Here is a 16522-nt window from a genome sequence, read left to right as displayed (position 1 = left end):
CCGTAGGCGGAAGCGCCGAGGGCGCCCTCAGCCGCCGGGCGAGGGCCGCCCCTCGCTCGACTCGGCAAGGGCGACCCTCGCCGGATCTAGCAAGAGCGACTCGCCGGCTGTCGGCGAGGGCCGCCCGCCGACGCCGGCGAGGGCCGCCTCGCCCGACTCAAGAGAGGGCCGTCCTTGCCCGCCCGGCAGGGGCCGCCTCGCCGGCCGGCGAAGGCCGCCTCGCCCGACGCAGCGGGGTCGCCCTCGCCCGAGCCGGGCGAGGGTCTCCCTTGCCTGGGCGGGCGAGGACAGCCCTCGCCCGACGCCGGCGAGGGCAACCCTCGCCCGACGCAGGCAAGGGTCGCCTCGCCCGATACGGCGAGGGCGCCCTCGCCCGATCACGGCGAGGAGGGCCCTCGCCCGATACGGCGAGGGTCGCCCTCGCCCGAGTCGGGCGAGGATCGCCCTTGCCCGGGCGGGCGAGGATGCCTCGCCCGACGCCGGCGAGGGCGGCCCCGCCCGACGCAGCGAGGCGGCTTCGTCGATCTCGGCGAGGAAGGCCCTCGCCCGACGCGGCGGGGCGGCCCCCGCCCGACGCAGGCGAGGGCGGTCCTCGTCGGATCTGGCGAGGAAGGCCCTCGCCCGACGCAGGTGAGGGCAGCCCTCGCCCGATACCGGCGAGGGTCACCCTTGCCGGATCTGGCGAGGACGGCCCTCGCCGGCTTCCGCCTCTGGCCGGTCGCTGGACCGGCGACCGGCCAGAGGTTGAAGATAAAGAAAAAAAAAATAAAAGGAAAAAAATAAAAAAATAAATAAAAATTCGAAAAAAATAAAAAATAATATTAAAATTTTAATTCAGGGTAAAATTGTCACATATGTACCAGTTTGGGGTTTTTTGTGGTAAGTTAAGAGTAAAATTGTCACGAGATGTACTGGCATTTGGGGTTTTTGATGGTCAAAAAAATAGTTCGAATAAAATTGTCACAGTGTCTACGTTGGGATTTTTTATGGTCAAAAAAATAGTTTGGGGTAAATGTGTCACAAGTGTACCAATTTAAGGTTTTTCGTGGTATTAACTCTTTTTTTTTCTTGTTCTTTCTTTTCTTTCCCTTTGGCATATGGCATGTACTTTGCCATCGAGGATCGCTCTTGCAAGGGCTGCCTTAGACTTGACCTTCGCAGCCTGGGCGAGGGCGAGGATGAGGACAAAAAAAATCAATGAGTGGACCGACAACGGAGAAGGAAGCCGGCGATGTAGAAAGAGATGTTGCCTGTGCAAAGAAGAGGAGGCGGAGGAGGAGGAGGAGGAAGCGAGAGGGAGAGAGGTAAAGAGACAAAATCTAAAACGTGGGCTTCGTTCGGAACACGTGGCGATTAATGAGCGGAGTGTCCTACCGCCTACGTGGCAAGACCGGTGTCTACCTAATATTTTTCTCCTAAAGTGATAAGGTGAGCATCTAAATCTAAAGTGACAGCCGAATGGGATACTCAAATTTCGCCCGCAATCCACACGAGCCCCGTCCGACTCGGCACTGTCCAACGCTGCACGAGAATCTCCTCCGTCGCTCCAAATCGGTTACAAAAAAATTTTCAGTTATTAGTGGCCAAGCATCCTCCTCTCCTTCTCTTATCTCTCCACAGCCCCCCATCCCTACCCACCACAAACGAAGAATCTCTCCTCTGCTCTGCTCTGCTCCTCAAAATCCGCCGGGAGCCAGGACAAACTCGGTCCTCGAACTCGGTCCATCCATGGCGCTGCTGAGCCCGCGGCTGCAGCGGTTCCTCTCGGCCAAGCTCGCCCGCGACCCGGCCTCCAGGTCCCCGGCCAAGGCCGCCGCCAGGCCGAAGAGCCGGTGCTGCTCCGCCATCGCGATCGACGCGCCGCCGTCGCTGGCGGAAGTGTCCGGCGTCCGATGGGGTTACGCGAGCTTGCAGGGGGCCCGGGAGGAGATGGAGGACGACGTCGTCGTGAGGACCGAGGGCCTGGACGGCTACTCGTTCGCCGCCGTCTTCGATGGCCACGGAGGTTTCGCTTCAGCCAAGTTCCTCAGGTTAAGATAATATGCCGTTGTAGTCTTAGTCTATATTTTCCTGACGACCATGAGTGCGAATGCACTTGTTGTTCTTTCGTTTAAGGTAATGCTAGTTGCTTCACCTCGCGATTTTCTGGCTGCGAGAATGTGTTGTCTGGAATTGGTGCTAGAGCTAGCTTTCAATTGTTGTTTCTTTCCGAGCTTCAGTGGAGCGCGTAGCACGCGTACAATTCACTCTAACCACTTTGTTCGTCCGAGGCACGTAAATAAGATCGACACTGCTCTTCTGGACAAGTTTGAAGCTGCCGTTGATGTTGTCCTTCAAATTGCCATAACTCTGTTTCGCATCTAAGCCTGAATAATCTAGAGTTGGCGACATTGTTGTTTCGGGTTTTGATTTGTTCTGCAGAGATATTATAGGCTTTCAATTCAATCCTTAGCTTAAATTTGATGCTCTGAGTACAGGGACGAACTGTTCAAAGAATGTGTCATGTCCCTACAAGGTGGTTTGGTCCTGAGTAAACAGGACATCAACTCCATCCAAGAGGCACTGCGGGAGGCTTTTGCAAATGCAGATGCGAAATTAGTGAATTGGTAAGCTTTGTTTCTGTTCGGTTTTAGTTGATAACCAAAGAGAATAAGCCCCCATAAAGTATTCTCAAGTCGTGGCATTGAAGTTTTGTATGATCTTTCATTTTGGGTAGGCTTGAGACGACACAAGAAGAAGATGAATCAGGTTCAACAGCCACTGCTATATTCCTTGGGAGTGATAAGATCTTCATTGCACATGTTGGGGACTCATGTGTGGTACGTAATCTTTTCGTGAATATATAATAGGTCATAATATCTCCAGGCTTATGGAATTCAGAATTGAAGGAATTTATTGTATTCCAAAATATGTATCGGGCCAATGTGAGATATGTAATGTGTTGGATAATGCAGGGTTGCATTTGCTTCTGTTATAGCAAATTTCTTGAATGAACTTTACATTGCTCCCGATAACGATATCTGGCACAAAAGCGTTTAATTATGATGTCATTTTTTATTTGTCTGATTGCATCAACCACAATGAACCCTCTGAACTTCTGCTTCAGGTCCTCTCCCGTTCTGGAAAGCCGGAAGTTTTAACAAATCCCCATCGACCATATGGAAGCAGCAAAGTTTCTCTTAACGAAATCAGAAGAATCAGAGAAGCAGGTGGATGGGTGTGTTTTTCTGTACACCGTTTTGCTTTGTCTTCTCAATGATAAGTTCTTTTTCTGTGTCCAATAATTAGAGCATAATCTTGAACTCATAAAGTACCTACTTGATGGTAAGCAGACTGGATTTTCTAGCTTTATCATTGTTTTCTTTCTCTGGTTATGAGTTCTTAATTAAGTAATACTGCGGATGATTCTCTGGCTAGTAATTTGAAGCATCATGACTTTCACATAAGTCATAAATGACTTTCAATCCAGTTCTAGAATTTGTGTTTTTTTTCTGTAGTACTTATAGTTACTATACAATATGTGGATGGTGACTCTTGTGCACGGGGACCGTAGGTTAGTAATGGAAGGATTTGTGGCGACATCTCCGTCTCTCGAGCTTTTGGTGACATACGTTACAAGACAAAAAAGATCGAGTTAGTTTCTGCAACTCTCATTTTTATGTTGATAGTGTTTGTGCAATATCGTAAACAATGACCTCTTATCATACCTCATAACGTTTTTTGATAATTGAGAAGGATGCTTCAGAAGGGAGTCAAGGAAGGAAGATGGTCAGAGAAATTTATTTCTCGGTAGGTAACCACCTAACTGTTCATTATTGTTCGCTCCCCCCTACTGAGGAGAGGCGGAATGCTTGGGGTTCAAATGAACTGTCTTTTCGTGAATTCACTCTATTGCTCCTCCAACCAAACAAACGGCATATCTAAAGAATTGATCTTGAAGTTTGTTGTAGCGCAACACAGTTGAAGCGAGTTGGTTGGTTCATTTCACTGAGAGATGCTTTTAGGATGAAGATGTGTTCTGATGCTCTCGACCAATCTAGTGTGCCTTTTGCCCCAGTGGCTTAAGGGTGATTAGCACCTTCATAAACTTATTGTGTAACTATTGCTCATTCATTTTGATGAACTCAAAATGAGCACGGGTTGTTAAATATGCAATAATCCTTTTGGTAGTTGTAAGCTTGCAACAGGTGTACATGTACACTTGGACTGTAACTTTTCCTAGTTGCTGACGGTTTAGATTTCATAGCTTTGACCACAGACACAATTAATTCTGTTTCAGCATTCAGTTCAATGGGGACTTGGTCATTGCATCTCCAGACATATACCAGGTAGCTCTTGGTTCTGATGCAGAGTTCATAGTGCTAGCATCTGATGGCTTATGGGACTACATGAATAGGTATTGCTCTTTATTTGTTGATGAAGTACAGTAATACGGTGAAGTTCTTTCTTTCTTTTTTGGTTTCTCTTTCTTCCTAAGTGAGGAGGTAAAAATAACTTTCTGGTTATCGTTTGTTTTTTTTTTCAGCTCAGATGCCATTGAATTTGTCAGAAACCAACTTCGGCAACATGGAAATGTTCAGGTAATTAAGTCATGTTGTTTCAATGACGAATCTGCCTTAGACTCCTCAGTATATTAAATCTACTTTACTTGCTGATCGTCTCCTTTCCCTATCATGCTTGATAGTTGATTCTGATCTTACTGTAAGTTCCTTTCTTTTCATTAATGCAGCTGGCATCTGAAGCACTTGCAGAAGCAGCTCTGGTAATTATAACTCGCAGCAAAAACTATTCCATCTCCTAGAAATAATTTCCAAGGCAGTGCCACTAACTCGATAATGCATGCATTTGCAGGACCGGCGCTCACAAGATAATATCACCATTGTGATTGCTGAATTGGGGTATGCGCATCGTCGATCTACATGATTTTAGTACTTATTTTACTTAATTAGATGGATTGGATTTGATTATGACCGGACTACAAGAAAAGCCATGCCTTGTTGAGTAACATCAAATCGGTTCTCAACTACCTGAGTCATCGACTTGAATTCAAATAATAAAATCTATCACGGTTTCTATTTTGCACGTCTGTTGTAACCTTGTTGTTGATCAATCTGTGTAGGCGAACGGACTGGCGCAATTTACCAGTGCAGCGACCAAATGTAGTTTTTGAATTCGGCCAAGCTTTTGCCACTGTTGGTCTCGTGTCTCTTGGAATTTGGATGTTTTCCCTGCTGTCTTGATGAAATTGGAGCATGCTCAATTCCCCAAATGTATATAAGTCGACATAGAGCTTCGATTTTTGCTCTTTTCATGTAATATTATTTTAGATAACCTCACTTAAACCTGCTATATAGCGCATCTTAGAGTAATACAATACAAAATTCTTCATGCAATTTTTCCATAGTTATGAAGGTATGTTTATATGTGGTCCATCCTATCCTCAGTTCCAGATTGCGCTATGGAGAAAGCTGGAGTTTAGGCTATAAATCAAGTGTACTAACACAAATTCTTCCCACCCAAAAATTTAAATTGATAGGTTAGGGATATTCCATGGACTTAATACCCATTGAAACTCCATAGACAACTTATGCGAGATGCTTTTGAGAGATCAAGAGGGCCCTGAAAATTACGGTTCATCCCGAGAGAAGGTGAAATTGCGGGAGGGATGGCTCCACCAAACACCCATCAACTCTCAAAAACGTAAATCATCTCCGTCAAATTCACATGGCGTAGCAGTTCTTCTATCATGCTCAAGTAAAATTTGACATAAGTAATTAGGTTGTAATCCACGGATACAGATTCAGGATCTCTTACCGCCTTCCATAATTTCTGAAGCCGTGACGACGTACTATGTGGATGAAAAACCGACAAAGAGAACCTACGAAGAGAACCATGCCACACATCTTTTGTTCGATACTCGGGACAGTTTGTATGGTTGATCACCGCCACAGTCACTGACGTTCTTGTCTTTGTTCATCTCGTTTACCACTTCATGTTTCCAAGTATGCCTTGTATGTATGCACAGTATTTGGTCTATATTTTATTAATGAATTTCGAGTTTTTCACTATTGGGTAATTTTTGACAGATTGATATTTGTTTGGGAAGTATTATTATTAGCATGTACAAAGTCCACGGATACAGACTCAGGATTTCTTACTACCTTACGAGATCGAGATCGAGAGAGATCTCCAGAGAGAGAACTGAGATGTATCAAAGCTAAGCAATCAAAATCAACATTTATTGAGCCTTCATACACGTAAAACAAATATTACAGAGAGGTACACAACTGCATATAGGCAACGTGCGACGTATTGGGGTATCATCACTCACCCAAATTATTATTCGTCGGGGTCGTTTATTGTAGAATGCCTTGCAAAACAGAGTATATATATATATATCGAGAGAGAGAGAGAGAGAGAGAGAGAGAGAGAGAGAGAGAGAGAAGGAAGTTAATAATGTGGGGGTGGGGGTGGGGGTGAGAGTGAGATAAATGATGAGCGTCAAGGATTCTAGCAACCAGGTTTCTTCCTGGGATCGTGCTTGGTGTTGGCACAGACGTCGTCATAATCCGGCATCGCCTCCATCCCCATCACCTTCCTTCCCTTTATCCCAGCAACAACGCCATCCTTTAGAGAGAGAGAGAGAGAGATGCTAGTTATCAGCTGAAACTAATGAATTCCCGCTATGTTATGTTCACCTTTACTGGCGATATGAAAAATTCCCACTTTTTGACAAAGGCGTGCATGCATGCATTTTGTACTGTACCCCCACGATTCTTAAGTGTTTTCCTCGCGCAGTGCACAATCCGGAGGTAAGCATCGCATCATCTCATTGCATAGCGATGAGAAATATATTTGGGCTCTTACCCTTTCCTTTATTGGGAAATGAGAAAATTCATAACACTTGTCATCTGACGATTGACATGAATGAATGACCATACGATGTGCTAAAAAATAATGATATTCCATGTCCGGAGCTTGGAGTTCCGAACATTTTCTATTACCCAAAGCCGTAATGGCTTAATGGTGTGGTAGGATAATTCGGGCGCGCGCAAGAGATATTCTATTTGTATTCTTAGCAATAGAAACTATGATGGTATGTGCTTACCTTATGAAGTGAAGAGCCAGAGATCTTGTCATCCAGTTCTGTCCTTCCTGCATTCGAGAAAAGAAAAAGGGAAAGGATGTTTAAACTATGTGCTGCAAGCTCAATCTTAACATGATCTTTAAGTTACTGACTAATGCTTTTTGACTTGCACCTGAAGAGAGAGTACTCATGATCAGGAGGGAAGCGAGAAGGGCAGCAGGGAAGGCCTTCAGAGCCATGGCTCGTGCAAATGCAATCTCTCTCTCTCTCTCTCTCTCTCTCTCTCTCTCTCTCTCTCTCTCTCTCTCTCTCTCTCTCTCTCTCGATGTTGAGTCGTATTGGAGCTGGAGATGGTAAGGGTCTTCTTTTATATGAACTCAGCAGCAACACATAAAAGCTGTGATGGCGACTGTGCTTCCCCCACCAATTTCAGCGCAAATTGCAACTCCTTGTTTCTTTACCTTCTTTGTGTCACAGGCACCAAAGAGTCAACTATACTGTTCCCACGTTACATCACCACAGGGAGCACTTTGCATAGTTCCGCCCTGCTGATTATGTTTTCTTCACTATTACTAATTTGACGCGCAAACTCGATAGTCGTTGATTGATCAGTGATAGCACTTTGCAGGTTTATATCTTGCTCGTCATAAATAGGGAAGATTCTCGGAATTTACACTACGAGACCTTTCATTGCTTAAGTCAACATAGGTAGAGAGAAGCAAAAGAGAGCTAATTGAGTTAAGAGAGAGAGAGAAGCCATCCATACCTCACGTCTTTTTTTTTTCTCTTTGCCCTGTACATGACTCCATAACTTCCAATTGACCATTACACAAAGAGGAAGAATGTGGGCTACGTGGTGGGACTTAGATTATGGGCCAGCTTTTCTATTAGGTCAATCTAAAAAGGGCTCAATTATAATGGGTCAATGACTCAATCGCCCCTTTATTACTTTCCGTTTGCATGTACTCTCGAAGCTAGCCAATCTTCTAATTTACTTTCGACCCAACTATGCATAGTTCATTTTCTCTCTCTAAAAATATGGGCCTCATTTCCTAGAAAAACTCCAATTTTAGGTCCACTCCTAATTTTTTCCAAAACATTTTATTGTCTAAAAAAAATCTCCAACTTTAACCTTAATCCCAAATTTGCCCACGTGTTCAAAAATCACCACTGATTTCTTAAAGATTATTGGCATCGGGAGGCTGTTATTGTTCCATATGACTGCAAAGGTGCTGATGAAGACATCGGTTCTGATAATAAACCTCTAATCGGCATCGATGTTGATAACTTTAAAGAAATTAGTAACGATTTTTTTACAAGTGGGCAAATTTGGGATTAAAGTGAATGTGGGGATTTTTTTAGATAAAAGAAGTTTGGGATAGAATTAGGTTTGCACCTAAAGTTTGGGGTTTTCTTTAGGGAATTATGCCAAAAATATGTATGTTTCTTTCTTCTTCTTCTTCTTTATAAATGAGTGAGGCACTAAGGGTAAAAAGGTAAGTTTGACCTTGGGCCTAACTTGGCCTTCCATTCGAGCTGGTCTACCTGTGATCCTCATATCTAGGCTTCTTATGACATTATGAGAAAATAAAAGTTGGCAACCATGGGCTACAAATACAGAGGACAAAATCAAAGGGGAAGCCTTTAGGAACTTAAGTGACTATCCCTCGAATTAGCCAATGATTTGAAACGAATATAGAATATATAGTGTTATCGTCCCTAGAAATCACTTGACGCTACTCCAATGAAGCTAGTACTTTTTATCCTTACATATTTCTCCTCTTAGGATGCACACTTATTTCACCGAAACCTTTATAATAAAGGAAAATGTTTTTCATAAGCTTTCATTTGTTTGGTGATTTAAGGAAAGTAATTTCCTTTTTGCCAGAAGAGGAAACTGTTTTCCCCCAATCTAAATTTGTTATTTTTAGTCCATGGAAAATATTTTCCGTAAATTGATTAGTTTTCTGTGCTCCAAACACTGGAAAATCATAAAATACTTTCCCCGAAACAGTTTTCCGTCAGAAAAATGGACCCTTAATGTCATTTTTAGGTGACAAGAAAAACATAAGCATTGAAAGTTTGCAGCAAGCAAAAATCTATGGAAAGCATTAACATAATAAGTAGACCTGTCAAAATGGGTCATTGACCTATTTCTTAACTCATATGTGATGGATTGAGTTATTATATGGGTTAACTATGTTCAGCAAATGGATTTAGAATGGCAAAGTCCAAAAAATTTTCCCAAACTCAACTCGCCTTTATGATTATTTCTTCACCCTTTAAGAGAAAATAATTGACTCCTTGGACAATTCCAAGATCAAAGAAGTCTTGGTGGGCCCGCAAGGTGAGCTCAACTTTACCCTTATTAAAAATATCAAGACAGCTTCTTTTTTTTCCCGTTGTTTTTTATTTTTATTAAAGTTTCGTTTGCTAGTTATTGGAGTATATCTTTTCTTGGTTGCATTTGGCATTGTTATTTCTAAGTAATATTCTAATCTTAATCTTATTATTTTAATCCATGGTCAGCATAAATTATATTCTTCAATATCTTACATTCCATTTAATTAAAATTTCAATTCCTTCACGTTATTTGTTGCTGTAATTTTATAAATTCTCTACTAAGTACTAACTTTCTTTTATCCTTCATTGTGAATCAATACAAAAATTGAAAATTCCATGTAATGTCGAAATCCAATTATTTAACATATTATAGTCGAAATAGCGATTTTATGCAAATAACATAAACACATGAAGAGATTAAAGTGGGTTAAATAAGTGGATATGAATTTTCATGGGTTGGATTAAGTGTGGAAGTAGTTTAGTAACATGGTGGATCCGGTATTGGTCACTGAATTTGTATTACATATAAATAGGTCAAATTAGATCGGGCCATTTTTTATTCGACTCGACCCAACTCATCCCACCCATTTGACGGGCCCTACTAATAAGGATTTTGAACTCTTAACATATACTGTTTTTAGGATCAGAAATTAACAAATAACCATCCTCTGAGCATACATTGATTTTGAACATTTATTTTGTGGACGGTAAATGATGAGATTTATCCAAGCTGACGAGCTACGTCGGATCAATGACATGTACATTAAACATTCACCTTATTTAGCCACGCAAATGGACCCCTGTCATCAAGCCGTAGTGGTCGTCGCCGCCCTCGTCGTAACTTAGTTTTGCTTACCTGCGAAGTTTCTAACGGACTTCTGTTCTGATTTTTCTTGGAGCGTATACTTTGCTTGTAGTCAAATCCATGCCAAGCTGACAAACAAAGTGTTGTGAAATTGGACAAAGCACATGGTGCGCATGCAATTGTGCAAATGAGAGCATAGAAAAATGGCAATGGCAACGCCACCGCCCACAAGTGAATGGTGAGTGCTATTCACTTCCAAAGCTGACTCAAGAAAGAAAACTAGGGTTTCGGTTTTCTCTCTTTATTACTTTGAATTCGTTTCTTCCATTGAACGTCCCAGCTTTCTTCATCCATCCCTGTCGTGCACAGACACAGCATGAGCTCACACGGAGTGAGATTTAACGAATGGAAACTCGAAAATAATGGGAGCAATGAATTTGAGCCACATAAGAAGTTCCAAATTCATCAAAAGAAACTGGTTAGGTTGTAGCATGAAGGTCATGTCACAAAAGCAAAGAGCACACCACAAAGGCACATCTGAACCACGCCACTAAGGAAGGAAAGACCAAATTCGTGTCCCTTTCCCTTCCATGTTTATCCATGTTTGGAGGAACTTTCCCCATACTGGTGTGCGCTCAACTGTAGCAGTACTACTATAGCACGAGCATGTCGCTCTCGTTTTGCTTCTCTATTTCTTCGATCCGCTTCGACCACAAAAGAGGACGATGTCGACATCTCCCACTCGCGCCCCACTTTTCTGTTGCCCTCCCTGTTGGCAAGCTATCGTGCCCGTCGTGTTCCGGGATCGCCTTTTTCCGTGCTGAGCCGAAGCAGGAACGATAATGCTTGATTCAGTAGGAACTCAACCGGGCAAAGTCGCCACGCGAATATTCTTTTTAGGACTGGATTCGTGTGGAGTCCCAACAAGAGTTGTTGCGTTTTTCTCAGTGACCTTTGTCACCTTGGAAGATGACAGATCATATTGATCATTAACAGGAGAGGGTTGAGGCTTCTGTGCACGTTTTGAGGACAAAGTTTCGAAGCTGAACATTTGTTTTTTTATCCTTTTCTCTTTCATTTTCCCGAAGGCAAGAACATATTCTTGACGGAGAAAGCGGGAAAAGTAAAAGGCAAGTCCTCATACTTCGTCGGACATGTTCAACCGAAGGCAAGAACATGTTCTACCTTTCCAATTTCAAAGAAAAAGTTTGTTTTTTCTTGTCGCATGTTTCTTAGTTGGTAAGTGCCAAGAAACTGTATTTGTCATTCATCGATTTTCAGGAAAAATTTACCGGCACTTTCAAAAAAAAAAAGTTACCATTTTTTCTTACGTTCTTCGAATTACCGACTCTCATCTTTTATAAAATAATTTATTTATAATTCATATCAACAGCTTAAATTTAATTTTTCTGAATTATGGACTTTTCTTTTCTTTGACAAAAAAAAAGGTTTCTTATATTTAACTAGTTTTCATTTACTTCTTACTAACGCCTTAAAGTTACAAACTCTGATATGAAATTACCAACTTTTCTTTGAGTGAATTACCAATTTTTTCCCGATTAAGTAACCTAATAGAAAAGTTGGAAAAAAAAAACAAATAACTGTTGGTAGCTAATTCGTATTAGAGTTGATAACTTAATTGGAGAAAATTCGATAATTCACTTAAATTAAATTTAGTGATTTTATGTAAATATAAGGTGTAGTTAAGAAATATAAACAAAATTTTATAAAAGACAACAAAAATTGGCAATTGAGAGTTTGACATCCAGGGCAATGAAAAGTTGATAAATTAAAAAAACTGAACATTGACAAGGAAGCTCAAATGAAAGGTGATAATCCAAAACTAGCTAGTTATTCAATGCGATAAAAATTGGTAAGTGGCTCTAATTAAGGTTGGTAATTTCATATAATAGCTAGTAAATTTAAAGTTTAGTAAGTTATGTAAATAAAAGTTAATAAGTTAATATAAAATTTAGTAAAGACAAATACAACATGAGTCCTAAAACCTGTCATGATGATGTATCTAAGTCCTTAAAATTTCCTTTCATACATTAATGTCCTAAAATTTATCACGGTCACCCACCTTAGTCTTTCGGTTCGCTCGGTTATTTGTCAATGGATGGAAAGTCCACGTGGCATTATTTATTGACGGCCACATAGGACAAAAAAATATTAAATAAAGGCACATTGTACTTTTCCTTCACTTGAAATTGAATGATCAATGGAATGACCCAAAGTGCCACAAAGTTGCAAATTTTAGGAATTAAATGCTTGAATTGAAAGTTTTAGGATTTCAATAAATCATCCTCACAAGATTTAAGACTTGCATTGTAATTGACTCGAGTTAGGAATTTCCATACCATAAAAAATTGGTAATTTCATAAAATTTGGCAAGTTAAAAAAAAAGTCACTTATCATTTTTTTACTGACAGTTTTTCGATACTTACCAATACTTACTGAAATTTACCAACACAAAAACAGTCCATATTGTATGGTGCAGAAAATTAGAATTATGCGATTCATATATTTTCTTTTTCATGCACCAATATTTTCATTTCAAGTGCATCTTTTGTTTCTCTTCTCCTTTTTCTGCTGATCCCTTTGCCAGTCAATTATGATTCCTATAATTCCATAGAAAGCAATCGATTGAGAATTCAGCCTAAGTTATCGCACCTATGCTCGAGTGAAATACGATAAAGAGAGATTGAATTGCAGACAAAGTTCCTTTGCTAATTGCATTGAGGCTGGTCCGATATGACCGTCGTCATAACGAGTTACATCGCAAAAAACGAGTCGTCGTGACTAATCGAGTTGAGCGACTTGAGACCGATTTGCCAAGCGAAACAAGAAAGTGCAAATTTATGTCTACGAACTAGAATTCCATTTGGCTAGCAGACTTTTCGTGGCATTTGCCTTTTCTAACTGTCTTGAATCTACCGTGACAGATGAGACGTCAAATGTAGAGTTTAGAGCTACGTAGCAGGACTAGATGAGAGATGTAGTTGTCTCAAAATTGGAGAAGAAAAGGAGATGGATGTTCTGTGTTGTTCTTCTTGCTAATCTTTGAGTAAGAGAAACTCCATCATCCGTGGTATGTGCATTTTCCATAGCCTGAAAATGATAAAGAAGCAGAACAGTCAATGAAAATCAATGAAAATCTATCTTACCCTGAATAATCAGCAATGAGGAAGACCATGGACTAACTTGGATCGAGGGTGGTAACAGCTCCGGTCTCTTTGAAATCGCAATCGTAGTCGTTTCTTCCCATGGCTTGGTAATACGCATTCATGGCGTATGCCGCGTGAGCACGGACCGTGTTAGGCAAAAAGCACGCGCCGTCTTCTTGTATCGGTCTGCAGTCCAACCCGAGCCCGCATATGTAATCGATATTTCTCTGCAGAGCATCTGGGTCTGCTCCTGCTTTGGGCAGGCACCATTGTTTTCCGTTGGGCGGTGACATGGACGCCGGACTTGTCGGCGGTGTCACAGAGCTCGGGACTGGAACGGGGTCAACCGGAATTGATGATCTAGCCTGCCAGAGCCAAGTGGACAAAGCAATCAAACAAGCATACTTATAAGGGCGATGACTAACAGGAACAAAGGACGGTAACTCTCGGCTGCGGCGGCTACCGTGGGCCTCAAGATCCCGGCGTCGTACACCGGGGTCATGTCCGGCCTGAAGAGTCCGAAGTTCCTCTCACACAACGGTCCCGGCTTCAAATTCTCGTTGAAGAGAGCAAAAATGTAGGTCTCAAATGTCCGTTTTGGCATGAGGGGCGTGCCGGCACCCGATGATACATGGCGGATGAGATTACTGTTGTATTCTGCCGCCGTCTTTGTATTGACGCTGACTTGGGTCGAGTCGCCCATCGAGGGCCATCCCGTTTCGGCTATCACGATCTCGATATCGGTGAAGCCCAGCACCTTCATCGCTGAGTAGACGGCGTCCAATTGCCCGTCCAACATGTTCATGTAAACAAGTTTGGTATTCTCATCCACCACCCCGGAATTCGGCCTGAACAGTGCATAATCGAGAGTGTCCTCAGAGAAGCCGAAAAACGGGTATGGGTTCACCAAGAAAGGTGAGCCGGTCTCCCTGTGGAAGCTGAGCAGCGGCTTCAGAACATGCACGTCGTAGCCCTGCCGGAACTTCCCGCTGGATGGCGGGGTCGAACTGGACAAAATTCCTAAGGAGTGAGGCGTGGAAACCTTGATCCTACGGTCCAGTGACGTGTCGACGAGGGCTGTGTGCAGCATCTGCATCGACGTCACCAGGCTGCCTATCAGCAGCTTGTTTGCAGTCGACAGCACTTCGTTTCCAACCAAAATTCGAACTATGTTGGTGGCGGGAACATAAGGCTCGACATTAGTTCTCACCCAATCTTGGGCATTGCTCAGCTTGGTAAGTTGAGGGATGAAGTCATTAGGGACGGTGATGGTGACGGCGATGCCGGTGTGAGCAAAGGCTTTTATTATGTCCGGGTTCGCATCGAAGAGCCTGATGCGGTTGATCGTGGTGGACTCGAGGAGGAAATGGGCCACTTGGGCAGGTGGAGGTAAGTCGTTTGCGACCGTGCCATAGTTGACCCCAATGTTAGCATGAGCTCCTGAAGACAAAAACGAGAGCATTCGGTTATTAGTCAAGGGTGTTACAATTGCAGCGCTAAAAGTACAAATTTGGACAACTTTTGGTTCGAGAAAGAGAGAGACAGAACAGACCTTGCATGAAGAAGGATGAAGAAAGAAGCAAGAAGACAATGCCGAAGACTGAATCTGACAACATTTTGGGGATGATCATTGCCATCTCCGTGATCATAACAATTGCAAATGTGAGGGTGCAAAGGATGAACGAAGGCGTAGCATGACAATTTGAGAATGGCAAGTTTGATCTCCATGTCTAAAAGCCAGAAAAGTGGGAATTGAGATACTTTTCTTTGCATTGAGTGTTTGCTGCAGATGCTTAAAGACAGAGCTTTGTTCTTTTGAATTGGGAATTTGCTTTAGGAAGATTTTGTGGGCATCTTTTTGAGCTTTTCTCACTTTGAACCTGTCTGTCGCCGGTCCTTTTTTGTCCGGCGCAATTACTGTGAAATGTACTCAAAGTCTCCATGGAAATCGACCACATTTCTCAGATCGTATGAAACTTCCAAACGAGGTTAGGAGACCAGATTCTTCCCTATTCGTTCTTTGTACAAGCTTTGCAAGTCTTTTAATTTCTCCACTTAGATATCACATTGAACCGTCAAAGATTCTTCTGGGTCGCTTTTCTCAGATCCAGATTACACATGTATCTGGCAGTTCTCTCTACTTTGGGCTTCACCCTCTGAACTTTTGTTGAAGTTGTTGTTCTAGGCCCCCATCAGTTGGAGGCCTAATAGGTACTGTACCAAGCTAGTCCCAAGGAGTGGCAAATGACCATCGGCCGAATACCCTAAAAAATCCTCAATATTTGCTTCAGTCTCAATTCTACCCTAAATTTCTTTTTTATTTTATAAAAGATTCACAACTTTAAATCCATTCACAATTCTTCACTTGACTTTATTTTGTTTCATAAAAGACTATTAAATTACACTTGAGTCTCATATCAGCCCCCGTTAACCCTCCATTCAAGATCGGCTTTACTGCACCTACATGGCATTTTCACGTCATTACTCTAGTTTTTCCCCAAATTTCAGATCTAAGAAGATGTGGTTTGGGCTGACATGAAAATTCATATCCAAAAAAACGTCTTCTTGGATTTGAAATTTGAGGACGAACCGGAGCAATTGAGGTTAGCTTTCTTCAATTGCTCTTACTCTTAAGAGAGCCTTCCTTCCATCTCGCTTGAGGATCTTCGATTTTGCGCTCAGTCTTTAATCTCTCGTGCTTGGGAGTCTTCAATCTCTCGTGGTCGGAGAGCTTACACTCAGGACACTTGGCTTGGGATGCTCAAACAGCTCACGCTCAAGAGTTTTTCATCTCTTGGTTGCCCATGAAAAATTTTCGGCAAAGGGTTAACGGGGCAGATTTAAAACTCAAGTAAAGTTAATAATATTTTATGAGACAAAAAAAAATTACAGTAAAATTGGGGTCAGACCTAAAGTTGGGATTTTTCTAGCGTATTGGGCCCTAAGAAGGGAAATTGTTATATCTATATTTAGATCTCCTAATCACCCTCGAGCACCCCCCCTCTTGTCCTCATACTAAATCTGAATGCATTCAATCATCGATTAAGATCTTGATCTAAGACAGTCATGCTCCGACCAAAATGGATAGAATACCCATGTTTGTTTAATGGGAAAGCTTCC

General features: G+C 42.3%; 2 protein-coding genes across 2 annotated transcripts; one reads left to right on the top strand and one right to left on the bottom strand.

Moving 5' to 3' along the window:
- The first annotated feature begins 1622 nt into the window (after nt 1-1622).
- Nucleotides 1623-5393, top strand: LOC115680690 (protein phosphatase 2C 57). The gene is made up of 11 exons (XM_030604509.2): nt 1623-2030; nt 2478-2606; nt 2717-2819; nt 3107-3217; nt 3554-3633; nt 3736-3789; nt 4280-4396; nt 4526-4580; nt 4730-4762; nt 4852-4898; nt 5120-5393. The coding sequence occupies exons 1-11, from the start codon at nt 1729-1731 to the stop codon at nt 5238-5240; spliced, it is 1152 nt and encodes a 383-aa protein (XP_030460369.1). The 5' UTR covers nt 1623-1728; the 3' UTR covers nt 5241-5393.
- Nucleotides 5394-12919: 7526 nt separating this feature from the next.
- LOC115680609 (glucan endo-1,3-beta-glucosidase) lies at nt 12920-15341 on the bottom strand. The gene is made up of 4 exons (XM_030604427.2): nt 14955-15341; nt 13866-14842; nt 13440-13767; nt 12920-13346 (listed from the first exon to the last, which is right to left on the bottom strand). Exons 1-4 carry the CDS (start codon nt 15049-15051, stop codon nt 13318-13320), a joined length of 1431 nt encoding a protein of 476 aa, XP_030460287.1. The 5' UTR covers nt 15052-15341; the 3' UTR covers nt 12920-13317.
- Between the last annotated feature and the right edge of the window lie 1181 nt (nt 15342-16522).

The sequence above is a fragment of the Syzygium oleosum genome, unplaced genomic scaffold, assembly GCF_021117445.2.
Source record: "Syzygium oleosum isolate NSW1041296 unplaced genomic scaffold, Sole_v2.1 Sole_v2.28, whole genome shotgun sequence".
Taxonomy (NCBI): domain Eukaryota; kingdom Viridiplantae; phylum Streptophyta; class Magnoliopsida; order Myrtales; family Myrtaceae; genus Syzygium; species Syzygium oleosum.
The sequence above is the reverse complement of the archived record's forward strand: the minus strand, read 5'-3'. Positions and strand labels throughout refer to the sequence as shown.